This window comes from Eubalaena glacialis, chromosome 14 (genome assembly GCF_028564815.1).
Source record: "Eubalaena glacialis isolate mEubGla1 chromosome 14, mEubGla1.1.hap2.+ XY, whole genome shotgun sequence".
NCBI lineage: Eukaryota > Metazoa > Chordata > Mammalia > Artiodactyla > Balaenidae > Eubalaena > Eubalaena glacialis.
This window is the reverse complement of record NC_083729.1, coordinates 62,716,023-62,741,829: the sequence shown is the minus strand read 5'-3', so window position 1 is coordinate 62,741,829 and position 25,807 is coordinate 62,716,023. Positions and strand designations below refer to the sequence as shown.

General features: G+C 37.7%; 1 protein-coding gene across 3 annotated transcripts in view; it reads left to right on the top strand.

Annotated features, from left to right (window-relative positions):
- EXOC6B (exocyst complex component 6B) overlaps positions 1–25,807 on the top strand; it is a 732,384-nt gene that overhangs the window by 615,502 nt on the left and 91,075 nt on the right. The window contains exon 21 of one of the 3 annotated variants that reach the window (XM_061168667.1): positions 4,809–4,888. The exons of the other annotated variants lie outside the window; for them this stretch is intronic. Within the exon in view, the coding sequence (XP_061024650.1) occupies positions 4,809–4,832 (24 nt within the window). The 3' untranslated portion in view covers positions 4,833–4,888. Of the gene's footprint in view, positions 1–4,808; positions 4,889–25,807 lie in introns of those variants that run through there. 3 annotated transcript variants of the gene reach the window in all.

The window sequence follows — 25,807 nt, the reverse complement described above, 5'->3', positions numbered from 1 at the left end:
TTCTCCCTTGGTAGCACCAGACTTCAGTTTTCATCTTTCCAGCACTGTGAGTTTGCCGGAAGTTCTCCTGGCTTCTCTGCCTTTCTCCCAACACCAAGAACCTGGTATACAGAATTTTTGATTTATCTCAAAGAACTTCTTTTTCTTCCAAATCTTGTCGTCTGGATGCCTCAGTAGTTAGCTGATGCTTTTTTAAAAAATTTAGCTTCTGGCTTTTCTAATTGTTTTTGGCAGAAGTGTTGGTCTGCTTCAAGTTACTTCATTATACTCAAAAACCTGTTTATTGATTTAAAATAGAAATTCTTAGTGATGCCATTACCACCTTGAACACTTTGAAGCCTCAGGGGTTCCCAGCCATGTCTATGACTAAATGATCTCTGAGGTATATTTAATTTTAACTTCCAGTGATTCTTTCATGTAAACGTCATGGACTTTAATGGTGTATGGGAAATGGTCATTTCTTTTTGCTTAATTCTAACATCTGTTTTATCTTGGGGTACTTTATTAGAAAAAGGGTTATGAGCACAAGAAATGTGAATAGAAAGAAAAAATAGTGAGCTTCCATGGTTGAAACATATTTGAATTAATTTGTGAACTAGTCATAGGCAATGAAGGCTCCCCCCAAAAAATTATGGGATGTAATAGGGAAATAAAAGTACAAAAAGGAATGTCAGGATATGTTCTTTGAATCTATCTCATAAAAAATTGCTGTGTTCTAATGCCATTTTTTTAAAGTACAGAAAGAAGAAAATAGCAAAATTGAACTAGAATGACAAGATGAAATTAATGGTGACCAGAGGTTGTAATGACTAGGACCCTATGCAGATTAAGTACTTGATACATGCTTGCTATGAGACAAATGAAAAATGTACTTTTAGGAAGCATTGCTTGGTTCAGTAAAGCAGAATTTTGTTGTTGTTGTTGTCATCATTATTGTTGATAATGATGTTGTTCCCCAGTCATCTGACTGTTTCTCGATGACTTAGTACCTTTAGAAAAATTATCTATTTTGCTAGTTCACTAATGTTGATCCAGAGGGAAAGGGTAAGTTTAGCTTAGCTAAAGTTCCTTTGTCATCAGAACTTTAAGAGGAATAAAAAATGGCTTCCAGCTCAGAATTATATTTTATCACATACAAAAAGCAATTCTTTAGCATTTGAACCCTTATATAATTTTTGAGTGTATCAAGGTCCAGATTTTCTAAGCCACCAGGTCCCTTACCCTAGCCGTCTTGACTCTGATCTAAAGGACTGGTCAGATTATCCCTGAGGGGAATCTAAAAATGTGACTTTGTGGCTCCAGAAAGTTTGGCAGAGGAATAATTAACTAAAGGAACAGATCTTAACACTGGTAATAGGCCTATGACTTCTTCACTTCTGAGAATATCTAGACTCTGTTCTACTTCCAGGTCAGTCCTGATTCAGGTATAAAAGAAGGAAAGGGAGGGATTTCCCTGGCAGTCCAGTGGTTAAGACTCTGTGCTTCCACTGCAGGGGGCACGGGTTCGATCCCTGGTCGGGATGGGAAAGATGTGGGGATTGAAATGAAAGTCCTTTTCATATCATGGAGCAACTATTAGTATCATTTCCCTACAAAGTAAATGTGGCTCTGCTTCTGCCTTTAATCTTAGTAATATTCTGAATCCAGTTCAATTTGATATATCCTGAGACTTACTTTGGAACAAACCCAGAGCTCTGGGTCCCTCCCACCCCCATCACACAACTTTAATCCCCTAAAGCTAAACTTGTACTCCTGAGCCCCTTGGGTATTAAAATACAAATTGCCTGGATGTTCACCTTATGGCAGTTGATTTACAAAGTCACAATACATTTCTTTCGTATCTCTCTCTTTTTACTCTTGATGTACTTAGGATCCCGCACAGGATCCTGAACCAGTTATATACCAGGAACAGTGCTTGATATTGTCATAAATATTATGTTTTATATCTTGAAAATAATCTTGTGAGGTAGCAATTATTATTCTACTTACAGAGGTGAGAAAACAAATACTCAAGGTGCTCTCAAGCAGTATCTTACTGCTATGAAGTAACAATCTTAAATTCGGGCTCCAGTGTTCTAACTTCAAGTTCAGTGCTCTTTTTAGAAACGCAAAGGATATCAGTAAATACTTGATTGATTGTTGACTGAGAAGGAACAATTTTCCTAAAATAAAAGGCAGACTTCAAATGACTTCCTTGCTTCAGTTTAACACTCATTACCTCCTTTTGAATGCCAGGCAAGGGCGATGATTAGTTTGATTATTGCCATTTATAAATGGGAAAGTTGAGACCAAATAAGCTTTATTGAAGGCCTCAACTTTCAGCTGTCATTCTACATTTCTCACTAAGGAAAGCTGAGATGTGTGGCGGTTGTCACCTTGTTTGAAGGTGAGATGGAGTGTTTCAGTGATGAAGAGAGTCTGATATGATGACTAGGATTTCTGGGTGAATACAGAGTGAGGGAGGCGGGAGATATCATTTCTGCCCCCTTAAAACATGTTCTGCACAGAAAATAATTTTTTCCAATCTGAGGCAAGGCATTGTAATGCAACATTTATTAAACATTTAGGATGAGCTAGGTATTGTGGGGGGTATAATATAAACAAGCCAAAGCTCTGGTCTTCAAGAGATAGTCATTTATAGGGAAAATAAGTTCTAACATGATCATTCATATAGTTCTGAGTTAATTAAGTTTGAGGAAATGATTTGCCACTTACAAATACCTACTTTCTAATTCCTACCAACACCAAGTCTTAGTAGCTTTTAAGCTGTATTGCGTGGCAGCTAATGGTTCTGTTGAGCTCCCTTGGGTGTGATTCTGTGCTGTGATGGTAGAAGTTGGGGAAATGGGGGGAGGTAGACAGGCTGAGCTGATAGGTTCCTGGGTGGTTTATCCTAAATTTGCCTAAGCAGCTTTGATATATGTTTCGTATTTTGGGCTTCTTCGTAAGATTCATTTGGGAGAAGTAAACAGGCTCTGCAACTAAAAAATTTAAATCATATTGCTATGCAACAATAACAAAACATTCAGGCCCTCTGGTGGGGCACTCGTCTAAATTCTTTGTGGTCCTGCAGCAACCAGAAATTACCTCCCTCATTTGAAAAGCAGTATTGAGATAATCTGCGGTTAAGTTTTGAGAGTGAAAAGGGTTGTTTCACCACCCACTTATTTGCCAAGAAAGGATCCTCTGAAGAGGGAATGAGTGAACATTATAGAAATTGTCCTTTCATTTTGTCAAAAGGGATTGACAAGATAGATCAAGCTGTAAGAAAGCAGATGCAGCCCAGCCAAGTGGGATCTAAATGCCAGGGAAGACTTCTCTTAAACAATTTGAGGCAAAGTACCATGCAACTAATAATTGTTTCAAGGGGAATAAATGGCCAAGAATGAAATATGCTAGTGGGGTCTCTACTTATTTTTTGTCTCTCCAAGACAGTTCAGAGTACGAACAATAAACACTAAGCAGTTCAGTCATTTAGATAGTTTGAAAAAATAAAAGAATTAAAACAAAACAAACAAAAAATGGCTAAGTTCTGTGAAATGGAAAATGAGATTTCCATGCAGATGACCGATGAGTTATGCATAAAGCATTCCTGAGCAAAAGCTTTGGGGCCACTTGTTTTTGGTTTGGTTTGGTTTGGTTTTTAAGTGGGAAAATGGGTCAGTTGGTCTTATAAAACATTCCCACAAAACTTGTCATTCTGACATGTGGTACAATATAGGCAGCAGAGATAAGAAAAATCACATCTGAAATGACTCCTCTCATTGATGTTACCTGGGCTCCTTCAACCTGATTTGTAAGAAAAAGAGCGCTTGTCTGTAGAAAACATTTATCCCTCTGAAAACTTCCTTTTCTGTTCCTACTCACTGAGGAAGCAAAAGGAAATCAGCGTCTGTCCCAGTTGCCTTCAATGCAGAATCAAGCTTCCACTGTTGTGATCACTTAAGAATGAAAATACAAGGCTGCTTTTGAGCCAGTTTTGTTTCTGGCAGTGATGTAATCATTAAGGAAATATCTAGAAACTCCTGTAAGGCTCCACCCCAAAAGTGCAGGGCCTTCCCCAACGAGCCAGAATCAGCTAAGATGGCCATTGGTAGCAAACGTCTCAAAACTCCAGAAGGCAGGAGCCATAGCTCTGCTTCCCTTTTCTACCCTCTCCCTTCCTTATCCCCCACTCCCTTCTACTTTCATAGCTACTAAGTGCTCCCTCTGGAATGTTTGAAGGTGAAGATTTAGGTTTGGGCAACCTGTTAAAAATATGAATTGTTACCATGAACTCTAAGTGGCCTTTCAGCTTTGCTGACAGAAATTTACTCCATGTAGACAACCCCCCACCCCCCAAAAAAAAAAATTAAGCAGGTAAGGTCATTTGGAGTTGAAACAAACATGCAGTCGGTGTGTTTGAAAATGAAATTATAATTAACCTGCTGATGGCTGTGAGGTGTTACCTTGAACTCTGTGTGGCCTCTTGGCACAGCGGCTGAACTTGCTTTATTGAATACCCAGAGACCTGAACAGGTGAAATCAGGATATGTCCAGGGCCAATTGTGCTTTTAGAAAGAAGGTTATGTCTCTTTTAGTGCCTGTTGTAAGAGAGTTGAGGATTAATTGAGCAGCACTAATCAGAAAATAAAAATGAGTTTTGACCATCCATGTCTATGTGAAACGTAAAATTGGTTACAACTGCTGAGGAAAATGACTTGCCCACTTGGTGAATTGATTCCTGAAGTGATGAAAGATTACTAAGCCTGATAGTGGCCTAGGAAGGTTATTGCAATTTGGAAATCATATATTATCTACATGTTTAGGAAAACATTGTAATTACCAGCTGAGAGCTATGAAGTGTTGCTCGAAGTCCAAGTGGCCTGTTGACACATGGTCTGGACAACTTTATGGAACTATTCAAAATGAGGTAGGTAAAATTATACAGCAGTAACTTAGCATTGTTAATGACAAGGAGGGATGGTGAGGTCATTTATGGTGTTGAATGAATGAGTCAGAGATAAACTTTAACTCTCTCTTGTCCATGAAATATTATTTTAAAGGAAGTGTGCAGCTTACTGCCTTATATAATCAACAAAATTGAATAATGGTACTGCAGTTGTCAAGTATGTCCTAGGTTAAGGGAATACCGTAAACAATTGATTTATTGACAGAGTTGGTTATAAGGTATACCTTGTCATGCCTTTAAACTGGCAAGAAATCCATTTCATCCCTTGTCACACTGAGTAAAAATGAACTGCATTATTCTGTTACTTCTGTCTTCACATCTCTTCCCTCTCATTATACAATATCAGTGCATGGTAAAGTCACATTTTATAAAAGCAAAAATTGGGGGATCCCCCTTGTTTTGGCTGAGAGTACCTATTGTTAGACTAAACAAAGTGTTTGGTTCATTTTGTGCTTTTGACAGACTGGCTAGAATGAATGCTCTTGTTGGTTTATTAAACAAAGAGTAATAATCCAAAATGGGGTTTTATTACTGGGTGGGATTACTCATTCATGGAATGATCCAATTGTTCACATCTCTGCCTAGTTTAAGCAATAAAGTATAGGTAACATGGAGGTTTTCCTATTTCAAAAGAAGTTTCAGTTAGGACACATATAAAAACACTCTTGGCCTTCCCAACTTTTTTTTTAGTAGGAGCCTATGTTATATACTCTTGTATTTCTTATAGAATACTTAAATGAAGAAGAAACTTCACAAGGTACAAACCAGTAATCCAGGCTCATCTCAACTTAATGCATTTTACTTGGTTGGTGATTAAGGTTCAACATGGCTAACAGACCAGAGGGATCTATCTTTTTGAAAGAAAATGCTTTGTATTTGCCCGGCGTGTTTAATCTCAATCCAGTGCACAAATTTAGAAATAGACTAAACCCTCTACCATAGTTTTAGGTATGATCATGTCAGCTCAGTGTGAACAGAGGTTGACTGCCTCACTGTCCACAGTGCTTGACTGCCTAGTCCCACTTTGGGGTGCCATATAGATTTTGATGGACTTCAGTGTAACTTGAAATACCTGCCTAAATGTATAAGGCCTCAGATAATTGTATTCCTCTTGTTTTCCCCAGCAGTCTGATAGGTGTTCTCCAGTTCACAGGTACGTCATGTTTCTATCCTGTACTTAGAAGCATCACACTTTATTTGTGCTATTTCTGCAATCTGGGATGCTCACCCTATCCTAGCTTCAACTGTATCTGTCTGCCTGCCTTCTCCGTGAAGCCTTCCCTTATCATCCCATTCCAACCTCTGAACGCTTATATTGATTTTCTATAGCACTCATAATGGTGGCAGATACATGACAAAACTTACGCAAGTATCCACACTAATATCAGCACTTGTAAACTTTATCATAGTTATTTTACATATTTGTCTCAATGACTCCTCTGCTTTTGCGTGGTAGCCCCTCCCTTCCAATTATTGCCAAAGTGACCTTTCTAAAATACAATTTGATTGATCATTCTTCTGGATCTGCCCATCACCTGCAGGGAAGAAAGAGAAAGCCCAGAGAAAGCCCTTGCATATAACTGTCTTTTTAGGCCAGCTCCTACCTGCCTTTCCAGCTGTGTCTTCTACCATTCCCTTGGTATACCCACACAAAATTTGTTGCCATTCACCCAACATGACATAGCAAAGTGTCTTCCTTTTAGCTAGGCACTTATACCCCTGGCAAACATTTACTCAACTTTTAAGACTCAGATGTTTCCTCCCCTTGGAAACTTTCCCTGACTCTCCCAGGCAGAGACTGGCCTGCTCTCTGCACCTCCTTAACACCTTACACAATGCTCTGATACAGCGTATCTTACTCTACTGTATTTATTTTCCTATATGTCTCCTCTACTAGCTGTGCACTGTTTAATTAAGAGAGAAACTGTTGCCTTCCTCGTTTTTATATCCTTACCTCGGTTCCTGGCACATAGCAGCTGTTCAGTAGATGTTTGTCAAATGAATGAATGAATGAATGAACGAACAAATGAACTTTTTTAAATGAAAATTTTTAAAAAGCCAAGTAATCTCCAATGAGAGAGATGCTTTAAATTAAAGTATTTTATATCTATAAATGTCCTTCTTTTATGTCAATATATGAACTACTTGCTAAGGGGCCTGGGTACACACGCTCTATTGTATTTCAGCAGAGAATCCAGTCCCTTGAAATGTGTCTTGACCATGAATACTTTGATTGGAGAAAGTCTTCTAGTTTGAGTGGAAGTGATTATTGCCATTGTTGTTGATCACACTTAGATTGCAAAGTAGGTCAGATAGGTGTAAGGACAATTTGACTGTAACGAGAAGGGTAGAGTCTTTAGTCTCATCTTTTACCTTATGTTTAATGCAATGTGAGCTTCAGAAAATGAACACTGTTCCTTAGTGTTTTGCAATATTTTCAGCCGAGGCCTTAACAGGAGGGAATTAGTCAATATTCCCACCTGCTTTGTAATTATTCTCCAGTAAGACCCAAGCAATGGCCAATTCTATCCAAAATTAGCATAAAAGAACAATGCCACTAACATCCTATTCAGGGCCAACCACAGGGCTTCCCCATCAGCCAACCCTCAGCCCCAGATCTGAAAGCACAAACTTGAAATTTGATCTTGTGTTTCTTTTTATGTCACTGAGACTTAGTTCTACCCGCCAGGGCTCTCTAAACAGGTAAGAGAAGCAGCTTAGGAATAAATAGTGAGAACTGCCATTTTACAGAAGAGTAAAACAAGGCATGCCAAGGTCATGTAGTTTGTGAAATGATGTTGGGAAGGTTCAGGTACAGGTCAGTGCAGTGCTGAGGAAAGCACCCAGGTATCCTTGACAGATACCTTGGCTGCACACCCAACACTTCCATCCTGGGCAGTTTAACTTGTGCCAGTGATCCCACGGATTTTCTGAATGAATTACCGTAATTGGATTTAATTCAGGAGGGGGATGTTTCCTGTACACACCAAACAAGCTGCATACTGGATTGTTTTGCCTAGATGACAGGGAAGAAGAAACCCAACAGGAAATATATCTTTGCAAATTAGAAAAAGTTGATGCGCTAAGTCCTGCAAACATTGGGCACTTATCCAAAGTGAACTCCTAGTGACCCCCTGGCACCTTGGCTCACCTCACCATACTTCATAGCCAGAAGCATACCAGGTGGATTCCCATTCTTACCTCCCTGATAAGGCAGCAGGACCTTGCCACACCCATACTCACATCCAGTCTCCTTCCCTGCTTCCCCTGACCCCAGGTCTGTTAGAAATCCAGGGTGATAATGCTATTGAGGTACAGGCTATAAACCATATCAGTATGTACGTAAGTAGAGGGAGGGGAAATGGAGAGGAAAAAGCACAAAAGGCAAATGGAGAGTTCAGCTTCACCTCTAGGTGACCTTGGCAGCATGTGGAGTAGAAGGGAAATTGCCAGGAACTTGCAGTCTTTTGTTGAGCATTGTTTTGACTTGGCTTTGCTACAGAGCAACTTTGGGGGACTGGGGCAAAAAATAGGTCATTGTGAACTGCAGGTGCAGTTTTGATCTTGAACTATACTCTGTTGCAGTATATGTGCAAACCCAGAAGTATTTATCAAGATGAAAATGAAGCTTTTCCTCATAGGTACACAGACCACTTTACATTGTAATAACACCAACAACATAAGTGGGTTTTTCCCCCCAAAATGGAAGGATAAAGTGGCATTCTCTCCTTCCCTCCCCCTGCCCCTCTCCCTCCCTTTTTCTCTCCCTCCCTCCCTTCCTCCCTCAATCTGTCTCTCTACCTCTCTCACCTTCTCTCACTCCCTCCTTCCTTCACCCCCTCCTTTGATAGACTATGCTTCTCTGTTGTGAAAAACCTCATTTGACAAACCAACTCTTGACTCTCAAGGTTCCCTCCTCAGGAGATACTGATTAATGTAGGCAGACCCACTCAAAGATTCAGTGACAGGCAAGATATTCAGAAGGCTGGGATTTTAACTCTTACTCCCAAACAGTCAGCATTCACCATGATCTTTGCCTACTTAATTTAGACTCTTGAGAGTATGCACGCCAGTGTGCAGAAAGAACATATCCCAACGAATGAAAGGAAGAGAGTTTTAAAACCCTTACTCTTGGCCTCAATCATGTCACTTAATCCCTCCCACCATCTGTTTCCTCATTTTCTAAACGTAATAGGAAACATGTCAAAGCACCTGGCTGCTAAAATGATAGGCACTGTCTCTGGATGAAGAGGAAAATCTGGAGAGTATTGCTCGAGCAATTTTGTACTTGAGAATTACTAAAAAACATTGCTGGGTTGCTGATTTCTTCCTTCCAAAGTATTCTGTACACACAAAGACGATTAAGAGAGCAGAGGTTTAAATTTCAGCAAGAAATACTTAAGATTAGCCTAGAAATGCCCTGCCACCTATTTGTTTAGGGAAGGAGCCATTTAGGTGAGGCTTAATACCAAGAAAGTAACTTTTATTCATTTTCTGATCACTGAGACTTTTGAAGATTAATAACTAGAGGAAAATAGGTACCTGCTACTGATACTTTTTGGGCAAAGTTGGATTCATTGACAGAAAATGTTGTTGAGAAATGTAAACAGCTAAGAAAAGCAGTTTTATTATGTTTTCGACAGTGGCTTGTGATGTGTTCTGGATAGCGCGGGCGGGAAGGTGGAAAAGGAAGGATAGGTAGACAGATGGACTCCTTTGGAGGTTTCTTCAAATTCTGTGATTTAATATGTTTGAAGAGCTCAAGTTTTTTTAGGTTTTTATTCTGAACCTTTATTGATATTTGGAGGAAAGAGGTGTAGAGTATTGTCCCTTTTCAGGACAAAAGCGAGACTTGGAGCGGGCAGATATCTTAGGACAATCTGTTGGCCTTCATTTGGGATTCCTCCCCTGTAATTCAGGGTGGGATCCCCTGAGACCACTAGGCTGCTTAGAAAGAGTACCAGCCGCCATCACCTTCCAGTGCCCCAGAATTTTGTCCACCCAGGGGACTCAGCTGCTGCCAACAGAAAGTATCACATTTCTGTGATCTCTGGAATCCAGGTTCCCAGAGGGAGCAATGATCCAGAGTAGCTAGCTACCAGCTATACCTCTGTTGTTCTAGTAGCCTAAAATTCCCAGGCCTGGATTCTGCTAAACTAGAATAGTGACTCTCAGGGATGATCGGTGGGTGTTGGGGGTTGGGGCACATCTAGAAGACTTCCTGTCTCTGGTCATCACCTCCCATCCTATACTTACTTATTCACCCCTTCATACCTCCCACTATTATGATGGAAACCTCTCATATTCATCATGTATGTAAAATTAATAAAAGAATGGTTAACTTTAAAAAGCCCATATATAACAATAAATGGTCCCTCATCCCCTTCATTTTCACTGACCATTCTTTGAATATTTCCTATGTGCTAGGCAAAAACTAAGCAGTGTATTCATACATTAGCTCAGAAAATTTTCCAAAAACTATGTGAGATAAGAATTATTATTTCCATTTTATAGATGAGGAAACTGAAGCTCAAAAAGGTTAAGCGGCGTAGCTAAAGTCACACTTCGTGGCCGAACTGGGAGTTGAGCCCAGATCTGTCTGATGCCAAAGCTACTTAATTGTTATGCTATTCTGCCTCCTCTTGCCAATGACCTTGCCTAGAACTAGTATAGCTGAATGGCTGGCCCATGTCTGAAGTAGCAAATGTTCATTCAGATATCCATGAACTCTCCACCTTTAAGTTTCAGAGGAAACATTAAACGGTGTTAAGTTTTTACTTATGTTTAGAATTCCTGACATCCCACAGGTGCATTTTTCCATACCTCAAATTAAATACAGTCAAGTGATTGGCCCCTTTGAGACCTAATTTTTAAAATAAATTTAAATATAACAAATACTATATCCCCACTATCCAGACTTGAAAATTATCATTTTTGTTTATTTGTTTCATCTTTATTTTTATTTAAAAATTTATACAATTGGTAAGAAATAGAAAAAGAAAGGAAAAATAGTTAAATGAAAATAAATAAAAGAAAGCAAAACATTGTAGCATAGATAACATCCTACCTGATACCGAGGCAAACCCATTCCTGCCATGAATTTGGCATTTATCCTTTCAGTTTTTTTTAAATATTTTTAAGCCATTTATGAGTATCTGTGTATTATATGTAATGTTGCTTTCTGTGTTTTCTAAGTTAATGTATGTAGATCATGCTGTGTATGATTCTGCAACATTTTTTTCATTCAATAGTATTTTCAGAATTTCTTCATGCTAATAGTGAGATCTAATTTGTTCCTTTTATCTGTTATGTAGTATTCCATTAATTGCTATGCCATATTTTATTTTCCATTCTGCTATTGATGAACATTTGAATTGTTTCCATTTTATTTTATTTTTTTCCAAATAGTATTTCATGGAACATTCTTATTTGTTTCCTTGTGCATACATATGTGTGTTTCTTGAGAGTTTATACCTAAAAGCATACCTAGAAGTAAAATGACTGGCTCATTGAGTTGTCTTGTCTTGATGCACATGAGATTTTTATATGTTGAGATGAACCCAAGTGAAACCATCAGTGTGTGTTTACAGTAAGAGAAGAAAGGTGGGGATAGTGTCAATGTAGAGTGTAGAAACGAGAGACTCTCGCTCCTATGGCTGTCTATAGCATTGTTCCCATTCAACACGTAATGTCAGTCTTCAGCTCTATAGGCAGGAGAGATCAACGTGGTTCAGTGGATTATGTATGTCATCTTTATTGGTACATTATCCCTTTTTTATACACTTGGGGATAGGCCCATTCCTTAATTCAGAAAAAGGAAATAAAATGTTTTATGCCCCAAATTCAAACATCAGCCAGCTCTGTGGTGTTCTAAGCAAACTGCTTTCAGGATCTTCATAATATTCCAGCTGTCCATCAGAATGCTTTATTGTGGTGCCTGCAACAGAACCTGAAAGAGAGAATTCCCCTTTGCAGGAGGGGCTGAGAAAGGCAAGATTGTGCATTGTCTGGGCATTCTGCTGCATTTATAAAGTATTTATTTACTTTATTTAGTGGCTGTGGCTATGACTTTATCTTCTTCTAGCTCATTTTCCAGCGTAACATGATAAGACCACTCCTGCCATTATGATTTACCATGCAGTAAACAATGAGGGCTTTTGGATTGCATTTTATAGAATTGCTTTATTCTGCTCTCCTTCCAACCCCTTTGGTAAACAATTGACGATTGATGTTTCTCTTTTGGATTTCTCAAAGTGAATTCAGCATTCCTAGATTTGGTTTCTATTTGTTATTCAGCTTGTAAAATCCATCACTTTGGGGATGAGAATGGCTTGTGTCCAGCATAATAGCTTTTTGCTTACTAGTCTACCTGGTGACAGGAGGGGAGGCACAACAGGGCTTGCCCTGGCCCTGTCTCTATTGTTCTTTTCATATTCGACCTCAACCATAGCAGTGCCCCACTCCCAAATGAACAAGGATTGAGTGTCACTTTTGACCATGGAGCATAGTCTCTTCACAGCAGCCCATCTTCAGTCATAGGAAGTTCAGGTATATCAGAGTCAAAGTACTGCAGAACTGACCATGCTGGGATATGCAGGCCAACTCTGACACTGGCTGCTCTCCTCCTGTTAACCGGCTCTGGCAGCCTGTTCTACATACCTGCTCGTCCTAGGGACCAGTTAATTTCATAAGGCAAGTTTATTCCACTGATAGAAGAAGAGCAGTTTCTGGATCTTTTGTGTTCAGAGGCTTTCATGTAATTTTCAATCTGATGTCATATGTAAATTAATGCCAATTTTAGATTATCCCCCAACTTTGGATCTTGCTTTCAGAGGAAAAGCTTCAGTATAGGTGTGTTTATATTTTATGCATCCATTTTTTTCTCATATCAGCATAGCTTGTTTATTGTCTGCATGTTTGTCATTTTAACATTAGTTGCTGAGTTCCTTTAAGGCAGGCCTCATTCTCTTTTTTGTGAGTTTCAATTCTCAATGCCTTTTGTCTTGTTGATTTGCAGTAAGTATATATTGAATTAATTCCATATGTATTTTGAGGGATGAATTCAGAACTTATGGGAGGTAGGAAAGATAAAAAGAAAGCACATAAGCCAAAACCCAACCAGTATGCAACAGAATGCTATTTTGCCCAATGCTCTCAAACTTAATTTTAACTACTACCCCAGAGGTAATATACATCATTTCATTCTGCACCTTTGCTATATATATTTTATATTCAAAATTCTGATTAAAAAGTGAGTATAGTTTATATCCCAGGACTTCACCTATTACCACCTGGGCCAATATTTAATTGTCTTGAATTTCTTTATGATTTGTCTTTAACGTCGGGGGGTAAGTGTTGGGATTTCAGTTGGGAGGTGCAGGAAACCCATCTGGGCTGCACTGGACCTCTGAAACAAACACCAGGGGATGCTCACTCAGATGCTTTGATCCTCTGCTACTAGATCCTTTAAGACCTCTATCCAGAGAGGTTAAGTAAGACTACATTTTCTTTTCCTTTGTGGACAGGAGTGGAGACCCAAGTAAGGAAATTAAACTGGCCTAGAAGAAGGAAGTTCCTGATCCTAAGACTCATTGTTTTCCATTCATTCCTTTTGTCATCACAAAAACTCTGTTATCCATGTTGAAGAAACATATTTTTTCTGTCCAACAGGTTATTTTCAATGTGATATATGGAAAGAATTCTGACCTAAGAATAAATAGATTCATTTCCTATTTCTATCTCTGCCACTACCTCTTGAGTAAATGGGAACAAGTAATCTAACCTTTCTTGTCAATTGTCATTGGAGGCAGTTAGCTGTGATAATAAGCCCATACCTAAGGCATTGCATTTGATTTGGAGTACCACATTTTAAGCAGGACACTGGTAAAGTACATTTAGAAGAAAAAATTAATCAGGTTATCAAGAGATCTGGAAAACCTGTTTAAAGAACTGTGGATATTTCAACCTGGAAAAGAGAAGACTCAGGAAATTTATGATACCCAGTTTCAAATATATGAGGACCTAACTTGAAGAGAACTATGAGTAGACTTACTTCTGTTTTGCTAACTAGGACCCATGATTGGAAGTTAAAGGGAAGCAGATTTCCTCTCAGAGAAAAACTTGTCAACAGCTAGAGAGCTCAAAAATTGTAGCAGACCACATTTCCTATAACTTGAGGCATGCAAGCAGAAAACAGATTCACATTTATAAGGGCTGTTTTATATTGGGTAGCAAATTATACTAAATGATTGCCAAGGTCCCTTCCCAAGCTAAAAGTCTATGATTTTGTGAGTAGACAAAGTCAAACTCCTTCCACCCTTCATTTCTATCATCCTAAAAGATCCATATGTTTTAACAAACTTTTCTTGAAATCATGAGAAGAATAGATAAGGCATGTTGTTTTATTACTTTTGAATCTGGCAGAACTTCTCAGTCTCTGATATGATCACATGTTCCCTGGAGGGGGTGCTCCAAGCTTGTTCTTCCTCTGCTTGTTCTCCCTCCCTCCAAGCACATCTGCCACGTTTTTTTTTTCTTCTTCTTCTTCTTAGTGATTTTTGTATTTCTTTGAATCTTTACAGGTGGTAGCAATTTTGGTTCATCTGACTTGATGGTATGAAATTCTAAATAGTTGGGGGTCATTTGGAGTGATTACTTTTTTCTTTGTATGCTGGGAGCCTGGGGGAGTGTATTTGGAGCTGTGTTAGTTTATAGTCCTTGTCAACATAAACTCTTTATTCATCTTCACATCTCTCTGAAGAACAGACAGGAGGTTCATGATATCACAGATGTCATGCAGCAGACACAGAGTCAAGCAGAACTGTAGTAGTCTCTAAACTGGATAAATTTAGTAACTTATATTTTTAAGTCAGTGTTTTAGGGGAAAAAAATCTATAGATTATCACGAGATAGAAAATAAGACTTCGGTTTTGGTGGACAGCGTCTCTAATAGGAAATTTGTTGGAATATGCTCTTGCATGTGGGAATATCTTCACCTCACCATCCCCCCAAGGATTAAATTACCGAGAATTGCAGCTATTACAAGGAAATTGCCAAGATCTTCTCTGTTCTCTTATCAAATTATCTGGATGGCTGGGTTTTTCTTTTTTTTTTTTTACTTCCCCCACTCCCCTTTCTGAAATCTGCTGGAGCCCACATTTTATATGAGATTCTTTCCCATTACACTTTCCGGGTGTTTGAAATCCTGTCTAGATTATTGGCCATGGGGCAGGGAAAGGGAATCTTTGAACTTGATCTCTGTGGCAACATATTTTAAAACAATCTCTTCCAACTTCACAGAGGTTGTGCTAGTGACCCTCTGCTCACAATTGTTGCTTCACGTAATCAAAACTGGATATGATTTCTGTTATCCTACAGACTTGCTCCAAAGCAAATTTTCAAAAGTAGATTGCCATTCTTTCATAATGCCCCAATCAGGCTTACCTCACCCTATGATATCGATGAAAGCCTGACAGTCTCCATGGACCCCAGCATTCCCCTTGGATATGCACACATAGTTCAATTTCCCTTCATATGTCTACATTTCTTTAAGGTATAATTAAAGATACTGCTTTATTATTATCTATAAACTTTATTAGCTATAAACTTAAGGGGGATCTCAACCACTGCTACTCTTCTAAGACAGAGGAATCCAAAATGTCATACTGGGGTGACACTAGCTGGAGCTAAATTGTTCAGTAAAAAATGGGCTGATTAGAGCAACCAGAATGCTCCTACATTGTTGATGGGAATGTAAAATGATATTCACTTTGGAAAATGGTTTGGCACTTTCTTATGAAAGTAAACACGTACCTACCTTATAACCCAGCAATTCCAACCCCCCAGGTATTTATCCAAGATGAAAACGTATGTCCACAAAAAGACTTTAAAAAGAATGCTCATAGCAACTGTATTCGTAATTGTAAAAACTTGAAACATCCCAAGTATCCATCAATAGGAGAATGAATAAACTGTAGTATATTCATGCGATGGAATATCATTCTTCAGTAAAAAGGAACTGCTGATACATACAACAACATGGGTGCACTTCCAAAAGATGATACTGACTGAAAGAAATCTTATGCAAAAGAGAACATATTTGCATGCTGTTGTTTATGTGAAATTTCACAACAGGTGACTATCTACTTTACAATATTCATGGATCAAGCAATACTAATAAGGTGGGAAAAAAATCAAAACAGTGGTTGCCTCTGAGAGGTAAGGACTGAGTGATGGATATATTCTACCTTAATAGGGATTGGGGTTACACAGGTGTTTGTATTTGTCAGAACTCATCTAAACTGTACACTTAAGATTTGTGCATTTCATTATTTGTAAATTTTATCTCATAAAAAAAGTAGAATTGTAAACAAATATCAAACTCTAATTAATGACATGCATGATGAAATTGTCTACAACTTACTTTGAAACACACCAAAAAAAGAATAATTGATGAATATGTGTATGATGAAACAACTGTAATAAAATGTAAATTGTAAAATTTAGGGGATGGGCATATAGTTGTTCATTGTTAAATTGTTTCAACTTTTCTGTATGTTTGAAAATTTTTATAAAATGTTGGTAGGGATAGTTGAGAAACATTAATAGACACAATGACAAGAAAAGCCTAGCTTAAAATTTTCAGTGGAGTAATTACTGTCTCAGTCTGTATATATTAGGGCCTTCTAATACTATTATTATTATTATTATTATTATTATTATTATTATTATTATTATTATTATTATATTCACTCATTCACTTATTCAACAAGCATTCATAGAGTACCCACTCTGCATCAAGCCCTGGTCTAATTGCTGGTAACACCAGAATAAAAGAAACATAAACCCTGCCCTTAAAGAGCTCACAGTCTAATAGGGGAGATAAGAGATGCTTCCATGCTGTTCATACTTAACTTTCTAGAAGAAAAACATCTTTGTTTCCTTGCTTCTTTGTCTTAGTAGTCTGAGAATTTAAAAATAAATAATTGAAAGAATGCTAGGCCATTTAGGTTTAAAGAATGCATAAGTACCATTTTTTTTTTTTAGATTCCAAGACGTAGACATAGAGAATGGACTTGAGAACACGGAGTTGGGGGGGGTGGGAAGGGGAAGCTGGAGCAAAGTGACATATATGTGGCATGGATATATATACACTACCAAATGTAAAATAGTTAGCTAGTGCAAAGCACAGGGAGATCAGCTTGGTGCTTTTCGACGACCCAGAGGGGTAGGATAGGGAGGGTGGGAGGGAGGCTCAAGGCGGGGGCGAGGGGAATATGGAGATATATGTATGCATATGGCTGATTCACTTTGTTGTACAACAGAAACTAACAGTATTGTGAAGCAATTATACTCCAGTAAAGATGTATTAAAAAAAAAAAGAATGCATGAGAATCTAATCAAAGTAGGATTTTAGTTGTAAAGTACTTAAAGACTCTAAAGGTGAAATCTAGTGAGTGAACCAGCCTCCTCCTGAAAATCTCAGGATAGAAGTTCCCAGAGGGTGTCCATTTTGTAGGACTTAACACAGGATCATGGGAAGAGTCCCAGTTGCCTGAATGAGATATTTCTGTGCCCATTTAACTTTAACTCTTCAAAGAGACTGGAGTTGTAGGAATCAGAATGCTGTCTGGGATGATGTGATTCCTCCCCATCAGCCTCATACTGTCCTGTGACTGTGTAGGTTTTGGTGACTAGCCCAGCCCTGGAAAATGGGGTGGTTGGAACAAACAGAAGTAACTCCTGCTTTGATCTTCCTCAAGATAAGGAGGCATCCGTGTTTCATTGATCTTTCTAGGTCTTCCTAATTCTGCAGAATTCACAAATCCTGTGATCTTCCGTAGCTGACAGACACGTAATTCAGGCTCTGTATGTTAACAGGCCTTGTTAACACATGGTATTCAGCAAATGGTAAACATCAGAATAATACATTTCCTTCCTTGTTGACTTAATGACCAGGGATTCATAGTGATTTTTCATTCTGCTAAGATTGGGTTCACTCAGGATCAACGAGTTTTAATGATTAAATTTAGGCTCTAATACAAATGTAATTTTTCCATACCTACTACTGCAGTTAGACATTAAGTTCAGGAGAAAAAAAAAAAATGTTAAACTTGAGAGCCAAGAAGATAACTCAAGCCTGGGTTTGAAAACAAACAAACAAAACCGTATTTAGTCAAACTCGGCCTTTTTTCTAAGAAGGAAGATGTGTTTTATTTTCTTTTTTTAAAGCCATGTGACTTCTGAAAGATGGAAAAGATTTTGTGAATATTTTTCTCAGATGCAACAAATCCATGTTGGCAGTACTAGCTTATATACAGACACTTTGAACAATACCTGTTTCACTTGGCCCGTGTGTGTCACATATGTGCTTTGCCTTTTTGGAGAGAAAATACATGGTCATTTTGTTCACAGAACATGATGAGATGGGACAGGAGGGAGTCAGCCTAGGGACAGTGACGACTTATGCAGAGCAAAGGATACTAAGGGTTACTTTAGGCCCAAATTCCACGCCCCTGGAACCTGGAATAAATAGGTTCCAGATACTCGCTTTTACATTCAGCCTCTTTATGTTCACAGATACACACAGTCCACACCATCCGTATATTTCAGTGTTGAAAACGATGAGAATAGGTCTCTACTCCAATATAAAATTTAGCACTAGAAGGGATTTAATAATCATCTCTCCCTGTGATTCCCAAACTTGGTGGTCTTTAATTATGGGAACTTTTAAAAGATAGATAGATTTCAGAGCTGCAGTGATTCTGAGTTAGCAGGTTGGACAGGGGTGGTGTGATAAGGGCTGGGAATCTATAGTTTTATGTAAGCTTTGCATGTGATTCAGTTGATCAGCCAGTTTTGAACTGTATTCACCAGTACTCATCATCCTCATTCTCAGTTTTTCAAATAGGCAACTAATGCCCAGAGAAGTTATGACTTGTCCAGAGTCCCACAGCTAAAGCCAGAACTAGAACTCCAGTCTCCTAATTTTCATTCCAGTGCCTTTTCACTCTACCTTGAAGCAACAGTTGCAGAGACCATCTGTTTCATGCTTTTTCTTTAAATTGAAATCACTTAAGTTCTTTAAACTTTAGTTACCTTATCTGCAGAATGTTATCTTATTTGCTGTATTAGTTTCCTGTGGCTGCTCTAACAAATTACCACAAACTTGGTGGCTTAAAGCAACAGAAATTTATTTTTTAACATTTCTGGAGGCCAGAATTCCAAAATCAAATGTCAGAAGGTTCATGCTCTCTCCAAAGCCTATAGGGGAGAATCCTTCCTTGCCTCTTCCAGCTTCTGGTAGTTCCAGGGGTTCCTTAGCTTGTGGCTTGCATTACTCCGATTTTTGCCTCTGTGTTAACATGGCCTCTCTTCTTCTCCCCATGTCTTCTCCTCTTTTGTCTCTCATAAGGATAATTGCCATTGGATTTAAGGCTCATCTGTTTAATCCAGGAATGATGTTTTCTTAAGACCTTTAACTAAGTTACATCTGCCAAGATCCTTTTTCCAATTATGGTCACATTCACAGGCACTAGAGATTAGGACCTGGACATATCTTTTTGTGGATCATCATTTAACCCACTAAATTTCACCTTCTGGCTTTAAAAACTTCAAATCCATCCCATATGTAAAACACATTCACCCTACTCCAACATCTCCAAAAGTTCAACCCATTACAACATTTACTCTAGGTCTGAAATCTCATTTAAATATTATCAGCTCAAAAGTCCCAAATTTCATCATCTAAATCATCTGTATCAGATGTGGGTGAGAATCTGGGTATGAGACATACTGGAGCAAAACTCCTGTCTATGGCTCTATGAACCTAGAAAATAAGTTGTTTCCAAAATACTATGGTGGGACAGGCACACGATAAACATTTCCATTCCAAAAAGAATACCAAAATTAGGAAATTTACTGTTAGGAAAGTGTGCTCTTGGCAAAAAGACAAGGGTGTGCCTGGATAACCTTTTGCTGAAGAGATTCTGTATGTGATTCATTGATCCATTCAACCATCTCAGCAGAAGCCAGAAATAGAAATGGGTTAACCAGGAAAGATCTATGGTGGGCCCTCTTTTTTAATGGTATTTCGCCTCTGGCTAGTGGGTATAAATCTAGATTGAGCCAGTGGTAATCAAGAGTAGATGAGTTGCATGTTTTTTTGTGAAAATAATCTCTCCCCACCAGTCCCCCATAACCAAAACACACACACACACACACACACACACACGTGCGCACGCCCACAGGATTGAGCAAGAAGAAAGAATGTCTACATAAGGCAACAGTGACAGACATTTCATCCTTGTTTATATAAATGCAATTAAATAAAACTGTATGACTTCCAAAAATAGCTAAAACCCCTTCTGTGGCTCCAATGCCCTTCTCCCCTTTCCTGTGCCCTAATTTTACTCAGGAGTTATCAGATTGAGAGATAATACAATAGTTTACATGGTAATGGGATTAATAAAGAGGGAAGAGTTGATTCTAGAGAGAAAGGGGATAATTGCAGGAACAAAGCTTTTTAGTAGACAAAAAAGAGTGGGATTAGTGTGCAAGTGAAGGAGCAAGGATAGTTCATTCATTATAACAGAGGAAGAAGCAGAAGGTATGGATACGGATGGAAGTGCTAATAGATTTGGTGGTGATAAAATGGTATAAACAAAAATAGTTGTCTAATGTTGATGTTGATCAGGTGTGAAATTATGTAAGCTTTACATTTGCTAAATGTTAAATGAAAAGTCAGATTTTATTTCAGTTATAGCTGTGTTAATCATGACTATGCTTAATGAATAAAGTTACAAAAGAGTAGAACTGAGGAAATGCTAAGTCAAGTGTTCGTCACACCCAATGACCAGTATATTTATACATTTCTCTGTAGGGAGTATCACAATATGGGTAAAGTATATTTTCATAAGACCCAGTTATCTCAAGTGATTTTGAAGTTGTGGTTTCAAACCTCATCCACGTCATTTGTCCTACTTAGAAAAATTAAAATTAAAATGCTATCCTCAAACTTACACATATATCTCATTAACTAACCTCTTGACACTTCTAACTGTCTTGCACATGCATACCTTTAGTTTCAAATGAATAACAGTGGGAATGGATTTGGTTCATATCTATGCTTACCACTGGAGAAATAACCCAGTTCACATTTGACAGCAGGTATGTCATCGTCATACTTACTCCTTTCGTATAAGGCATTTAAATTAACTACTTCTTTAGATTATTAGACTCTGGTGAAGAACAAATTTTGTTACCTAAACATAAATTCCCATGTACACTTTGAACCATTCTTTGTGCCTAGAAAACCTATTCTAAGAGGTTAGTTTATGATGAAAAGCTTGGAATCCAAGTAGGAAAAGTTCATCAAAGAATAAGATCAGGAACAAGCATGCTACGGATTAAGTAGATGGGCGAGGTGGAGGGGGAAGGCAAGTATGAAGACACTGGCAATATCAAATAGAAAGTAAGCATGTGAAATAATGAAGACCCATGCTTCTTTCATCTTCAGAAAACAAATTGAAATTGCGTTTTTAATAAGTGATAAGAGGAAAAGGAACCATAAAATTTCCCCCAAATCATAATAGAATTAAAACCAAATAAATGTATTCGCTTACAAAAATCTGACTTTTGCAGAGTATGCGCATATCTAGACAGTGTTGTCAAGATCAGAAAGGTACCAATCTGTTTGGTCCAACAAAATAGAGACTGTATAGGGGCAACACATTCTGACTTTGATTGCCATGTTTATACAAGAATTTAGAGACTGCTTTTATCCCCAGAATTATAAAAACTGATTGAAGCTTGATCATCAATCTTTTTACTCTGTCATTTAAGCTTTATGTTACTTTGTGAATGAAAGATTTTCTTGAAATAACTCAAGGAGTAGAACATTCATTAATTCAACAAAGCATTTTTGGATACTTACTATATGCCAGACAGTAAGGATTTGGCGGTAAACAGGCTAAGTCAAATCATTATTTTCAGGAAGCTTACATTCTAAATAATATCAATCAAAATTGATCTTACTCACTCTTGATGTTTAACCTAAATAACTTGCTACAGCTATTATATTAGGTTGAACCATATAAAACCACCAATGGTCAGTGAAAACACCAATTTCATGCAGCTTAACCAGCTATTAATTGGGTGAATGCCTACCTACCGTACCAACGAAGGTATGCATTTTTTCTGTGCCATTAACATAGCTTTATTTATTTAAACTTTTGTTTATTTAAACTTATTTAAGCTTTATTTATTTATTTAAATAGCATTATTTCTATAAACTAGAAATGATTCTAAGAAACAAGTAAAGCCATTGGCTAATAGTTGACCCACTTAAATGTATTTGTATTTTCAGCGAGCATTTATTGAGCACCTTCTCTGTGCCAGGCATTCTTTCATGAGGCAGGAATACAATGCTGAACAAGACAGACAATCCCCACTCTGTTTACAGGCTGATGGAAAGAGACAAACAAATGACCATACAAATAAACAATAAATTATCAGGTAGTGATAAGTTTTATGGTGAAAATAAACCATATACATTTGACTTTTGATGCTGATACAAGAAATATCCATTTGGAAAAAATTTTACAAATCTTTTATAAAATTAAAGTCAGAAACCCTGTATACTTTTTTGTCCACCATGCAAAAAAATTTCTCTCCTAGAATTCAATACCATGAAAATGTTTGACTGTTCAGATGAACTCTACTGAAACTAGAAATTTAGTGTGTTTCTCTTTTTGTCTGGCAACTAAGAAGCCAGTGAAGCTGTTTAATTCTCCATTACAGTGATAAATTTACCCAGATTCCCAGTTCATCTCTCTTTCTCTCCTATTTTTAAATGTTTTTAATCTAACTCTTTTCTATTTATCTTATATCTATTTTAAAATTTTATTATATTTTTATTATTTCTGTTATTCTATTATTTATATTTACTATATATATTCATAATATATTTTTATTATTTGTACTATTACCTTTCTTATTTCTACTTTTTCTTATTTTCTCTTGCTTTTTTAAATCATCTTATTTTGTAATCTGTATATGTTTTAATATTGCAGGCAACCTTATGTCCTTTTTGGTAGTAGGTAAGGTATGAATAATAATTTAACTAGCTCTTAATACACAACACTTTTTCATTTATTCTATAAATACCCTTAGATGAACCTACACTGCATATGGCACATGGTATAAATTGAGCCAACTTTAAGCTAAAATGCCTCTGCCTACAAAGAGCTTAAAATTCAGCAAATCTAGATATAACTGTTATTTCTTAAGTGTCTCTAAGTGCTGTTTACAATAAAATGATGATTTATCAAACCTAGATCCTACCTTCAAAGATGGTCAATCTGGTTGGTAAATAAGAACAGAAATCTAAGATTAAAGTAACTGAAAGTATAGTACCAATATCTGCCATGGGATATAGAATTATAATAATAAAAAAGTTCTAACACATTTTTAGTTGTTGTCATTGTTTTTGTGTTATCTAAGTAGTTCAGAGTCTGACAGAGGGGGTCAGGCAATATGGAGAAATGCTTCCAAGAGGTTTAGAGAACAGGCCAGTATCCCAGGGCCAGTTGCAAGCATAGCCACCAATAGACTCACTCTCTGATTTGATTATGTATTATTATAGAATCTTTGGTGAAAGACTCTTCAGGAAAAATTAGTCCATCTCCCATTCTCCAGCCATCCTCTACCTACACCATAAAAAAGATAGATGACAACCTTTCTAAATCCCCAAGATTCTTAAGAAAGAGATCCAAGTTTAGATTCAAAGCATCTTAATATGCATTCCAAACTTTTTCATAAGATGAATCAAAACAAATCATTGACCAAAAGTATCAACTTCGACAAAACTACTAGCCATCCTTCCCCTCTCTCCCCCCAAAAAGAATCTCATCTATGAGCCAATCATCATGTTCTGATAAATTTGCAAATTTCCCATATTTGCCTTCCAAGACAGCTGTAGAAAAGGAGATGGGAGTTGACATGAGTAGTTACAGTCACAAACTTCAGCCTGCCAAAAAGTATCTCAATTTCATAGCAGATCTAAGAGGGAGGACTTTGACATCTGGATGGAGCTGGAAAGGCCAGAGGCACACCATCAGGTCAGCACAGTATATTATCCTTGGGAAACCCTGGAAGAAGAGCTAGAGGAAGATTAGAAACTTTTAAAATGCACTAAGCAAACAACAGCATTTGTATGATAGTGATAGCATCCTCAAGTGTCCTTGTTCTCTCAGACAGTAGCCTCTGCTGAATTTTTTCCGCTACTACTTCAGGGGAATCCTTCAAAGACTTCTGGCTTCTCACAGGAGGGGTCATAATTCCCTATCTTGTACACATGGTGCTATCAGTAGTACAACTCCTGGTATCTGCCCATGTCTTGCCTTTCCACTTCATTCCTGAGACAGGGATAAGATTGACCAAATAACCACCCCACAGAACAGAATCTGTTTCGTTAATTAAAAAATATTTATCAGACACATTCTCTTCATCTTCTTGATGACATCTTCTTGATGTTTGCCTTACAGCCCAGAGTCTTACCTTCTGCGTTTTTAGGTAGCAGTTTTTGCTACCCTCTTCTAGAAATGTGTGTTTGGTACCATGTGGGCCACTTTCCTTTGTAGGTAAATAACTGTTAAATTGTTCCCATGGGGAACTATGTTGTGGAAACTCAAAAACCTCAACAAAACAGGTTTTTAGAAGGTCATATCTTTCAGCTCCCTGCTTTCATAGATTTACAATGGAAAATGATCTCAGAGAAATGTTGTTCAGTCTCTTACCCAGTATTTCAGATCCGTTTAGCTCTGTCTCCAGGAATAGGGTATCAACTGCTTCCTAAATTAACCTATTGCAGAACGTCAAATCAGTCAGTCAGTCAGTCAACTAGTCCTGAGTACCTACTGCTAGCCACTACAGATATAACAATGAGAGCTACAGGCACTGCCTTCATGGAGCTTACATTCTAGAAAATAAAAGAGCCAATATGTGATGAATATGACAAACGCTATAAAAGCAGAAGTGTAAATTATAGAAGTATAATTTATAATTACCTAGCCTAGTCTGGAGGAGTTGGAAATGGCCTTTATGAAAAAGAGACATCTAAACTGAGTCTTCAGAAGGAAGGGTGACATAGACTGGTGCATATGAGGAGCTAAAATAATGCAGTATCTTTAGAGCTCAGTGAGATGGATGGATGATGAGTTTATAGACGGCGTATGGGTCATGGCTTTGTAGACCATGTTAAATTTTTAAAATTTTAAAAATTTTATCAAAAAAGCAATAAGCCCTTGATGAGTTTTAAGCAAGGCACTGATGTAATACGATTAAAAAAAAAATCACTATAACTACAAATTGGGGAAATAAAGAATAAATGTGGGGTGGTGGTGGGATGAATTGGGAGATTGGGATTGACATATATACACTAATATGTATTAAATAGATAACTAATAACCTGCTGTATAAATAAATAAATAAAATTTTAAAAAAATAAATAAAAAAACAAAACAAAAGGAATAAATGTAAGACACCAATCTGGAGGTTTTTGCAGTAGGTCAAATGTGAAAGAAAGCAAGAAAGAAATAAAAGAAGGAAGGAAGGGAGGGAGGAAGGAAGGAAAGAAGGAGGAAGGAAGGGAGAGAAGGAGGGAGGGAGGGAAGGAAGGAAAGGGAGGGGAGGGGAGGGGGAAGGGAAGGAAAGAAAGAAAGGGAGGAAGGGAGGAAGGAAGGAAAGCTTCAATTGCTATAATAGCAATAGAGGTAAAGAAAAGTGGGTGGATTAGAAAGAAGTAGAACTGACAATATTTGGTGAAAGATTGAGAAACAGGGAAGAAGAAAGAATCAA